The 12,835-nt window shown below is 42.6% G+C and overlaps 1 protein-coding gene across 1 annotated transcript in view; it reads left to right on the top strand.

Annotated features, from left to right (window-relative positions):
- FRMPD1 (FERM and PDZ domain containing 1) overlaps positions 1 to 12,835 on the top strand; it is a 196,116-nt gene that overhangs the window by 126,490 nt on the left and 56,791 nt on the right. Inside the window, exon 3 of the mRNA XM_088461325.1 lies at positions 11,345 to 11,502. Within this exon, the coding sequence (XP_088317451.1) occupies positions 11,345 to 11,502 (158 nt within the window). The remainder of the gene's footprint in view (positions 1 to 11,344; positions 11,503 to 12,835) is intronic.

Raw genomic sequence — 12,835 nt, 5'->3', positions numbered from 1 at the left:
ACAACATATATGGGTCTACGTAAAATTTCACTACTTGAACTCTCAATAACAGTGAGTGAAAAACCAACATTATGCTTTCTCTGGAAATCAGCCAGCTGAATTTCCAATTTCCGTTTGAGCAAATTTGCATATTTCTTAAAAATCTTAAAATGCATTTTTCCTTATTTTTTTCAGTAAAACAAAGACAGTAAACAGACAACATGCACATATACTGTGACATACAGTATACACTCTGTGACTGATCAGGTCACACCTCCCTCTTTCAAATGAGACAGAGGAACATTCCTCCAGGACAACGCTGAACCATGAAGGCAATTTAGAATGAGTTTGCACAAATCTGGGTTTGCACAACCCTAAACCATCCACTACACATTCTAAGCAGATTTATGGCTATTAACCCTTTGTATCCAATTTCTGACACCATTAATGTTCTCTGTGGAATGAGATAAGATTCTGTGGATACAAAGACGTTAATCAAGCCACACAACAAATATCAGTTAAAAACACATTTATTACAAAGTAAAAGAAAAAGAGTAAAGTATAATAAACACTTAACTTGCTTGACAGATCATCTACTCAGAACATAAATGGTTTCCCAGGAGCCTCCTTCCAACAGCTTGGAGCTGGATCTCGCACCCCCGGGAGAGACTTAGGGTTAGGCACTCCCCGGGGGACTTAGGTTTAGACAGCGGGGAAGGGGGGTTAGGTTTAGGCACTTATTTCATACCAATTCCGTTTATCATATATGTACTCAGATAAACTGAAGGTAAGACCATATTGACTCAGGATTAGTATGTCTGGTCACGGAACTTAAACAGTGACCTTTGCTTAGGTTATTTCTGTCAAAAACACCTTATGCAATGTCTAACCATTATCTATTGCCTTATACATTTATAAAATCATTGCACACAATATGGCTTTCTGAACTCCCATTACAACTGTCCCTGAAGTTTCTCCACAATCTGCAAGAATGTATTTTGCTTGAAACAGAGAGTTCACTGCACTCACACAGACTAAGAATGTCTTGAGGCTTGTAAAAAGAGAATGTATTAACAAATGTATCATACATATTGAAAGTAACTCCTCTATACTCATTCCAGCCATTTCAGTCCAAACTCTGTGTACTGTGCATGTGTATATATGCAAAATATTTTGCCGCTTAATTGTAAAATATCTAATATTTGCAATGCTTTGCTGTTATACAGGATTAAATGAATGGTGATTAGCATATAAAACAAACAAATATATATATATATATATATATGTTTTAAAATTATATATTTATTTATTTTTTTATTTATTAACAGTTTCTTATATAGCGCAGCATATTCCGTTGCGCTTTACAATTGTAAGCATCAATAGAACAAAACTGGGTAATAACAGACAGATACATAGGTAGGAAGGCCCTGCTCGCAAGCTTACAATCTATATATATATATAATCTCCCTAATCACAATTGTGTATGATATAACATGGTATTTAAGAAGGCTGCGATTCAAAATTAAATAAGCCTATTAGTAAGGATCTTGTAGTATGTGAGTAAACTTGCAGAGGTAATATATGTGGCTGGATCCTTCCCTTGGAAAAACTTCAGGACAGTTCAAATTTAGAAGTGCTACGAAACAAATTGCCTTCTCTTCCATTGCTGTCTCATGTATAAAGAGCTGGTACATCCACAAATGAATCTAAAAATTAGAACAAAAAGTCACTGTATAGCCCTATGAAAGTACAAATGAGATAATGCAGACCCATTAGCTCTGGCGGAGGGTGGTTCAATAAATAAGGTAACAAGAACTCTCAATGCATACATTTATTCAACCCGTACATATACGTATAATTAATAGTGGTACAGATTTTTTTTTTACATAGTCCCCATACTTGTCTAAGCATTTCTTCCAACGTTACACCAAGTTATCTATCCCGGCATAGAAAAATTCAGTGTCAAGCTCCTGAAGCCAGGACATGAAGGCTTGCTGATTTTCACTTTCTTGTTGGTTATCACCTTCCACCCAGGGGCTTCTTAATTGGTCCAAAGAGATGGAAATCAATTGATTCCAGGTCAGGGATGTAGGGAGGATGTTCCAATACCTCCAAATGGTAGAGCAGTAGCAACACTGGTTTTGTGAACTTCTGTGAGTTACTTCGGGACGCAGTGTAAATACTTTTTTCTGTACCCCAGTTGCTCATGGACGATGTTGTGCACAGTACCCACTGAGATGTTCAGTTTATCAGCAGTATCACTAACTCGATTGCGTCTGTCCTGAATCGGACCTTCAATGCGGCACAAATTGTCATCTGTGGTGGACGTGCTTGGCCGGCCAGAACGCTGCTCATCTTGGACGTCTGTCCTGCCATTATTAAAGGCAGTGCACCAAACCCAAACTTGTTTCTGTGACATGACGTTGTCACTGTACACCTTGACAAGTTGACAATGAATTTGAGCTGCTGATATGCCCTTTAGACGCAGAAATCTGATCACAATACGCACCTCAATATCTGGCCATGTTTCTGCCAGCAGTACCATCTTACAACTGATGTTGGGACAGTATGACTAATATGAAGCGCAGTCTAATGGCCGTGAGGGGAAGCAGTAGACTACCTTCTCTGGCCTGGCGGGAAATTAAAATGAAATAGAGAAGTGAGAGATCTTATTACCTTACTTATTGACCACACTCGTATAATGCAGACTTACTTTGCAGTGGATAGCATAAGCTGGACATCAGGGGCTGGACATCCCGGAAAATGGGATGGACACCCCCCGTTTCCGGGAATGCCGGCTGTCCCCAGCCCGCGCACCGCTCCTTAAATGCCTCTGCCTGTCAATCAGAGGTATAGAAGGGGCTGCGTGCGATCACGCAGGACCCGTTCTGCACATTTCGCAGAATGGGTCCTACACATGCACAGTTTCCCAATAATAGGGAATCCCCTCAGTACGGACCATAAATATACAAAATCTATCAAATAACAATTACTGTATATGAAACGCTATATGATGGGTACACACACTGCTGCCTTGTGTCCATGGTACGGTAAGTTCCAGCTGGTCCAACCAGTAGCAGACGGCAACTTATGCTGGCTATACACTAGTACGACCAACATAAGATGCGATTCATCATACTTTTTCCCTTGAACTCCCTGGCAGTCCTGGCCGTACGATTTGCTGTTTTTTGACACACAATGTACATACGATCTGACATACGATCACTTGCCCCTATACGACTAGCCGTGATGCGATTGATCATGTGCCTCACCAAAAACATGCGATCATAATAGATTTAAATGACGCCGCTCGGGCGGTCAGACGCACGATGAGTCGCTTGCACAAATACACGGCATGATCTACATACGATTACGACGGATAATATGGGCTTCACGTCTGATCATAAGATACTATGGCCAGCATTAGACTAGAGACACAGACACTTACTGTAGCAGCACAGACAATGTGGCATCATAAAAACAAGTGGTGCAACTAAGTACATTTGTATAGGTCAGAGACAGGGAACATGTTTTAGAATTAATAAACAATATTGTTCAATATTGTTCAATTAGCATTCTGAAACATTAGATAACTACAGTTATCATAAACAATAAACAATAGTTTATGAAATGTAATTAGTGACAGCTGGGAAGATGTATCAAGCATGGCTAAAGAATGGAATAATGGACTAGTTGAGCAATTTAGCATAGCAACCAATCAGCTTCTAGTTAGCATTTATTAAGTACATTCTATAAAATGATAGGTATAAGCTGATTGGTTGTTATGGGCATATTCTTCACTTCTCCACTCTTTAGAAGGCATCTTCACTGGCGCCACTCCTTGCGGTGACACCCGGTGCGGGGAGGGTAGCAGTGCGGTGGCGAAGGGGGCGCGGTCTTGCAGACAAGGGGCATACCCCAGTTTTAGTCACTCTGGGGGTCCAGGAGGCGTGGACTGCCCCCAGGGACCACTCTGTGTGCAGTACTGGCTCCCTCACTGTGTCAGGAGCCGAGTGCTGCACCTAATGCTACAGTGCAGCACCCGGCTCTGGTCACTGAGGAGTCGGCATTGGTGTCACCCCTCAGTGGGTGACACCCAGGTGCGGTCCGCAACCCTTGCACCTCCCTTGTGATGCCACTGGGCTTCATACATCTCCCCTAATATGTAGGAGACATTGGGGATGAAATACAAAATGGAAGAAATTTGCTCCTGCAATGACTTTCTGTTTGCACAAATAGGATAGAAATGAGGTGCGCCTCTCCACCAGTCAAAACAAATCTTCCAAACTGGCAGCTCCAAACAAGCAGGATCTGCTACCTGCTATAGGAAAAATGGAAAAGATGTAGTAGGAGCGCTGGTCTATGAAGAAAAAGCACAATGATGGATAAGTATAAATATTTAATAACATTCAATATAAAACAATAATTAAGTAAAACAATATGAATGTTTCAGCTCTAAAACAAAAACAAAACATCCCTTCCTGTGCACTGACAGATCAGAAAAATATTTTGATGTCTGTATAATGCACAGATGATCCACTCAAAAGAAATGTCCTGCTGTGTTTAAATAGGAAAAAACAGCAATTGTATCCTTTTTGTGGCAGGATGATAGTTAGAATAGCTACAAAGGTTATTATGTAACCACTCTGGAGAGCCAATAGGTGAATTGAAGCACAATGTCTTATTAGGTGCACGCTGACCCCGACTTGATGTAACTGTGGGGTATAGTACTCTACTGCCCAATAGCGGGAGTGTAGGATCTGCATGTGTGGATTAATATTTACCGTCTCGATCCCCGATGGCCAGAGTCCCGCACATGAAGTAGATGTGATAAGGTCTATAAGACGGCTGGTGCTCCACTGCTCGTCAGCTGGAGCACGAGTGCTGGGTATATGACCGCTGGATGATCTATCTCCGTTCCTGACTGTGTGGGCACCTGTTGGTCTGGCTGGCCAAACTGCGGGCTGGATGACGGTAACACAGCGGGCTCCCTGCCAGGGAGAGATGTGGATATTCATTAATCTCGTGCACAGGCAATCTGGTGAGAGTAATACAGGATGTTCCTTGACGATTTTCTCCGGGCAAAAGGAATCCCGGTTTCCTCAGAAGGCATAACAACTCACAAATTTACTAAGAAGTGAGTTCAGGTAAGAGTGAGTTTTTTGATAGTGAAGCAGATCGAGTTTTTTCCTCCAAATTGCGAGTTTAGAGGAGAGTTTTGAGGAGAGTTTAAGGAGAGTTTAGATGAGATTACTCACCTGAGATTGCAGTGTTTTCTGCCTTCCAAACTCACCCGAGCAAGCAGCCTGCACATATCAGTGAGATATGTGTAAGCTGCTTGTGTGTTAAGACCTGTACAAAACGGGTTAAATAATATTTTAAAAAATGACATAGGGTCCCCCCCCATAAGCTTAACCAGCCCCGGACTTGCCAGCCTGTGCTGGTACCTACAATTACGGGGAACAAAATGAGTAGGGTTCTACCTTAAATAAGGTACCAGCACCAGGCTGCAGGGTCAGTCCTGGTTTTAATTATAGGGGGTAAAAATTTGCGTAGGGGTACCCTATAATTAAAACCAGCACTGGACCATTTCTAGCGGGGGGCTGATGCCACAGCCAGGGGAGCCCTTTCACCGGGCCCCCCAGCCGCAGCATCAGCCCTGATCGCTAGTCAACCCAGGCCAGGGATCCCTGGGGAGTTGGGGACCCCTCCAATAAAGGGGTCCCCCTCTCCAGGGCACCCCTGGCCTAGGCTGATAGCCTGGGGCTATCCCCGCCATCCCTAGGCGGTGGGTGGCGAGTTGATAGTCTTAGTGTGTAGTGTAAAATCAATGGTTAAATATTGTCTTTAGTTGTGGAACTACACATACCAGTAAGCCTCCCCCGCATGCTGGTATTTGGAGAACCACAAATACCAGCATGCGGTGCATTACGGGCCCGCTGGCACTTGTAGTTCCACAACCAAAGCATTAGGTAAATAAACACTATATACACCGTGAAAGTAACATTTTATTATAACATACATGCACACTCACACTCACTATCACACTCACTATCACACTGATGAAATGTCGACATAATTAGAATGTTGACAAAGCGTCCCTGGCGGTCTAATGGTGACTTACCTGGTACTGCGGGTGTGGCAGCTCCAGTGTTGTCCGGCAGTGACGTTGTGATGACTCATTGTGCAGCGCTTCCTGCAGTGAGTATATCCGTCCTCCTACTGCTTTACCATAACCACCCATCCCGTAGTCTAACCCTAATTCCCTGCTGCCGCAGCCTAAACCTAACCGCACGGTCTAAGCAGAATATCAGCATTTTACATGTCAACATTGTGAACATGTTGACAGTCTGTAGATGCCAATATGTTCAATGTTGACATTTCAACAATGTCAACATCTTAACTGTCAATGTTGTGACTATATCCCATACCTAGCAATGCTGTACAAAGCATGCCATGGAAAGTATATGATGAAACTTATTTGTGCTGCATCAGAGGTGTGTAAAAATCAAGTTCTTTCACAAAAAGAAAAATCTCTGTGACTCTCATTTAAATATCTCCTCCCACAAACTAAATATTTTCTTTAGCAAGTGAGTTTAGTACTAAACACATATTAAGTCAGATATACCCTGGTCTGCCCAGCTACTTCCATCAGAACAACTTTTTGTTGTGCAGATCAATGTACTAACGCTACCACCATGGGCATAACTACCATAGGTGCAAGGGGTGCTTTTCACCATTGGATGGTACATAGGGGCCCTTACAAACTTTTACAACTGACATTAAGTTATATTAGAGAGCAATATACTACCTCTACCAGTGGCATTAAGCAATTTTAGAAAGCAATATACAGTACTACCTCTACCACTGACATTAAGTAATATTAGAGAGCAATATACTATATCTACCACTGATAATAAGTAATATTAGAGAGCAATATACTACCTCTACCACTGACACAAAGTAATATTAGAGAGCAATATACCATATCTACCACTGATATTAAGTAATATTAGAGAGCAATATACTACCTCTACCACTGACACAAAGTAATATTAGAGAGCAATATACTACCCCCACCACTGACACAAAGTAATATTAGAGAGCAATATACTACCCCCACCACTTACATTAAGTAATATTAGAGAGCAATATACTACCTCTACCACTGGGAACAGGTATGAATTACAGCCGGACCTAAGCCCGGCGGATGAAATACCCACGCTGGAAGGCCGGCACATGAAGATCCCGACAGAGGTAAGTAAGACCCCTAACCCTCCCATTCCACCCCCCCCCCACTAACCCTCCATTAGGGGTGCCTAACCCTAACCTCCCCCCAGGGATGCCTAAATCTAACACCCCCTGTGTCGGCCATGCTCCTTGGGTGCATGATGTTATGCTGAGGGGCGGGGCTACCATCGCTGGGCATGACCGCAATGAAGGTGGATAGCGCTCACACTGGAACACTTTAACTGTGTTGTGGAACCATAAGACTCAGCAATATCCTGGTCTACAAGGGCTGGTAACAGCTTGTCACTTAAAAACTCTGAAGGTTTAGGGCAGTTGGTTCTGGGTGGGCTGTGTACTTGTCTTAGGAAGACCCTGGTTGTTTTTGTAGGGTTATTTTTAAATGGTCTGTACAGTTCGTAGGGGCTCAGTATTATAATCCTAGTGCTCACTCTTATGCTGGCCATACACGCTACAATTATCGGGGCGATCCGCCTGATATCGGCGGATCACCCCGATAATTGCAGCGTGTGGGGGGCGACCGAGGGTTAAATATTGCTTGGTCGGGCATGCCGGATTGTCCAGCATGCCCGTCCGATGCGATATTTACCGGTAAACTGTCGGCCGCATCGGGCAGTGTATGCCCAGCCGAGGCCGACAGACAGACATTTCCTATGTTCCTTCCTACGGAAGGAACATAGGAAATGTCTCCTCCCCCGGGGGCGGAGCGCAGATGTCTGCCGAATACACTGTGAGAGAAATCTCACAGTGTATGCCGGCGACATCTGCGGCTGGCAGCCGGCCAGATAAAATGTCTGTCGGTCTGACAGGCATTTTATCTGGCCGTGTATGCCCAGCATTAGCAATACTTTTCTTTCCACTATCAGTCTGCTGAACAGCTGGTATGTGGTTTTATTTCTCTGCTCTGTGCAGTGGGTCTTCTTATATTTACTTCTTGTATGGTGCCTCTGCACCTCTCCAACAATAGCCAATATCCTGCTCCTCTCCAGTGCTCCTCTCTCCTCAAAAACACACCACCAACTCAACTCCTCCCTCCTTCCCACTCTCTCTACGCTCCTACTAGCCTGTTTTCACTTTGTTTTGGACAAAACTCAACTCCTCAGTTGCCCTTGCATCTCCTCCCTTGAAGTATACTGCATGGGTCAATCATCTGAACGCCTCAGAGCATTCTGGGATATATAGTCTCCAAGCAGCTGCAATTCCTTCCTTATGGCAAGTAACAGGCTGAGAAGGAGGCACAACTTAATGTAAGACACACAAACACGTTTGTCGGGTATCACAGTAACATGCTAATTATAGGGTTGAGTCTCCAGTATCCAAAATGCTTGGGACCAGGGGTATTTTGGATATCAGAATATTCCGTATTTTGGAATATTTGCATAATATAATGAAATATCTTAGGAAAGGGACCCAAATCTAAGCACAGTATGCTTTAATGTTCTATACACACCTTATACACAGCCTTCAGGTAATTTTATACAATATTTTCAAAAATTTTATGGCTCAAACAAAGTTTGTGTACATACATGAAATACATTTATGTTTCATATACACCTTATTCACAAAGCCTAAAGTTAATTGTATACAATATTTTTAATAATTTGTGCTTTAAAACGAGGTTAATGTACATTGAACTATCAAAAAGCAAAGGTTTCACTATCTCAGTTATGCTAAAAAAAATCTGTATTTCGGAATATTCTGTATTTCGGAATATTTGGATATGGGAGACTCAACCTGTATTACAAAAACATAAAGATGTAGCACATATTAAAATGTCATCTAACACCAGGCACTCTGATAATCCATATGTGTGAATCATGTCAAGTGTATCCCAAATAGTAATATGTACTACATTTATTGTATTTGTGATTTTATTCATTATTTCGTACCTCTGTAAGGCAATGTGTTAATGGTGCAAAATATAATGGAAATTTTTGCAAATAGATGACTGAAAACCTCAAAGGTGCAGTAAGGGGACTATTTATTATTAGTGGTTCAGAGATTGCACTCTGTATCGCATCCCAATCTAAATATGTGTGTAATATATTTTTATATATTTGCATATACAGTATGTGTATATACTGTATGTCTGTGTGTATGTATATATCTATATATATATATATATATATATATTATAGTGTTCCCTCTAGCTCCGGCGGCAGGCAGGGCGCCTGAGCCAGAGATGGCAATCTAGTGCGCGCGCCTGTCTATAAGACGCGTCCCCTTTTCGTCATACTTGGGGGAGTGCCCGGCACTTACGGACATGCCGGGCAGCCCCCAAGCGCTGCAGAAAGGGATAATAGACGCCAGGCGCATGCGCCCGGCGTCTATTCTCCGGCGGTGACCGGGTCACCGCATGTTTCTCCACCCGCGGGACACTGCGTCCCGCGGGTGAGAACGGCTCCCACAGGCTGTGAGGGCAGGGCGCTTTTTGCCCTCCTCCTGGAGGGAAGGGTGGTTTTTGCCCTCCAGAAGGAGGGCAGGGCGCCGCGCCCCGCTAAAACAGCCTAGCGGGAACGCTATATTATGTGTATATACATGTGTCATATATATGCAAGGTCTGGCACTCGTTTGTTTCAATGAAGCTGCTTAACGGGTGCCATGCCCTCAAAATGCCATGGCCACACCCCCAGGGGGTCCCCGGGAAGTTGCTGTACAGGAGCCTAGGATTTCCCTTGGCAGCCCTGCAGCTTAGTGTTGATTCACTGTGTCTCACCTCCCGCAGCAGGGACAGTGCTGTTCCTGCAGTGGTGAGAGGGCAACGACAGCTGCAGCTGTCGGAATGGTCAGTGCCACTGACCGTTCATACTTTGCCCTGCACATCGGAGCTGCTATCTTGTAGATAGCAGTGCCGATAATGACAGGGGCCCATGTCATTTAACACCTGACCTGTCAATAATACATGGGGGAGAAGCGGTATCAGCAAACATAACTCCCCCATATCGCCAGTTAATACACCTCCCCCAAAGTTCCTATATAATTACATACCAACCCAGTGGAGTATGAATACACTTACATAGTAGTCCAGAGACATGACATAGGGCCAGATGTACAAAGCTCTGGAAGGTGATAAAATGGAGAGTGATAAGCTACCAACTAACTGTCATTTTTCAAACACCTGTAGCATGACAGTTAGGAGCTGAGTGGCTGGCAGTTTATCACTCTCCAGTTTATCACTTTTCAGAGCTTAGTACATCTGGCCCATTGTATGATTTATATGGCTACATAATAACAAATCATACGCACAGCGCAGTGGCGGTTCCAGAGATGGGGCTGCAGCACAGTCCAAAAGCTAAAATGGTGGAGCCACACCAACTGCCACTCCAAATGCTGCCAATTATTGCTGGCCAGACCTCACTGGCAGTTGGTGTGGCTCCCCTATTTGAATTTTGGTCTTTAATCAAGTCCAGGAGTGGCTTGATACAAATGAGAGGATACTTGTAGGGCTGCGAATTCTGGTCCTCCTATATTATCAAACTGTACCAGGACTTGGGTAGGGGGCACACAGGAAGCACACAGTTGACAGCTGGGGAATAAAATGAAGACTTAATTCATAACATGTTGGTCATAGACGCACAGCTTACTGTAATTAATTAAGCTGGTTAGCTATTCAGCCTGAGGTGTTGTTGAGGGAATTTCTTACAGTGACTACCAGATGGCTATGGTGTTGTTACCATATATACCTTACTGCTGAAACCTTTACTTTGTGCACATTGTGCTACAGTGCCATATTGGTAGCCTGAAGAACTGCATGCAATTTTCTTTAGATGCCAGGATCAAACATGTTGGCTGTATAAACCTCTTTATTTGCATACGTGTGGCGTGTATGGTGATTTCCTGAGCACACAAATGTACTGTGCCATGTGTGTATTAGCTCAGGGCTTACAGGACTCTTCATCAGGCCAGGTTCTCAAGCTTTGGTTACATTTAATGTTGACGCATGAGCCAAATCAAAATCTATACTATAATGTCCATTTGGCCGGAACACGGATCCCAGTCCTGGATTTATTAATACTGTTTAAACACCACTTGTTAATAAAGAAAACAAATGTAATTGTTGCTGTAATGTTATTTATTTACAATTCCTATGACTTTACTCCATTCTTGTACTGTACAGTGGAAGAATCTCGACTGAGGAGAGTCCTTCTGTAGGGTCGAATCAATATGTGTGTTCTTTGAAGATCACAATAGAGATAAAGAAGGATCCGCACCTACAAAGCTATGGCTTTGACATATCTCGTAACCTCCCCCTTACTGTCACAGCTGTTACTGCAGGTAAGAACCCCTATACATTTACACATTTATGCCAAGGTTAAGGAGACGTAGCATTGAAAATGTGGTATATAAATGATTTCCATCTTCTTCAGCATAGTACAGATTATCTTATTGCAGCATCCATGTATTACTGTTGCTTTCTACTATTTAAAAGACATTTACAGGTTTAATAAATAAGATTGTGCCATAAATTATATGTTTGCTTTCATTAGTTTAAATTGAACTGGAGTGACTACAATTAATTACACACAATCAAGGCATACCCTGTGTGACATGTGTCGGTGGTATTCATGTGGATGCTACCTATCAGTACTAGTGTGATAAATATTGGCCATGAGGTATTATGGCATATTGCCAGATTCCTAGGGAAGTCACTGCTTGCATTCTCCACCAACAACAACATGGTTGTATGACATTTGTAGATGTCAGTTGTACTTTAATACATTGTTGTTTGCTATTAGTAGTTTGTGCCATTTACCTGTGCAATATAGCCCTGTTGATAAAAAAAAAATCTATAACATTAATTATGAATTGGCACATTGTATAAGTATTCATAACACAGTATTTTATATATTCCATATAGCGGTTCATTTATTGCAATACTTTTTGCTTTACATTCAAAGTATACACTCTATATATAGCTGTTATTTATTTTCTATACTTCAATTAAACAATCTTAGGAGTTAATAGTAAATATAAGAAATAGATGTAAAGTTCCAGATTTAATAAAAAGGATAATAATATATACCAGTATATAATGCATATGCTCAAAACAAACAGCAGGAATGTGAGGAAGTGTCACATCAATTTGTATCAATATTCTGCTAATGACAGATGTCATAAAGATTAAAGTAACTATGGGCCTGATTTATTACGGATCGCAACTGCGATTGCAATAGCTATTACGCATGCAGTTCAACTGGGATAGTATGCTAATTCATTGCGATCACTATGCCGCCACAGCACTACATAAGGACGCCCTCTTTACCTTACACACATCCGTAATATTTATCAAGACTGTGAAAACATCGGTACAATCGAGTACCATCGCAGCCTCACGCACACTTACACAAGCTCTGACCTTACTCAGGAATTGCTAACCTCAGCACATTAATAATGTATTTGGGGAGTGCAGAGGACCCAATGACAAGTATATTATCATGCAGGCTGGCTTAGGGTGCTGGGTGGCGCACAATGGGCCTGATTCAGCAAGGATCGCTGTTCTGCTTATACACACGCAACGCAGTTGCTGATATCAGCGGTGATATGCAAATGTTTTCATTTGCAGCCTAACATCTGAGTTTTAAGTGAAGCGAAGGCTTGAGGTCATTAA

Source organism: Taudactylus pleione, unplaced genomic scaffold (genome assembly GCF_031769625.1).
Source record: "Taudactylus pleione unplaced genomic scaffold, aTauple2 ptg001032l, whole genome shotgun sequence".
Classification (NCBI taxonomy): domain Eukaryota; kingdom Metazoa; phylum Chordata; class Amphibia; order Anura; family Myobatrachidae; genus Taudactylus; species Taudactylus pleione.
Note: the sequence above shows the minus strand (reverse complement) of the source record. Positions and strands in the feature narration are given on the sequence as shown.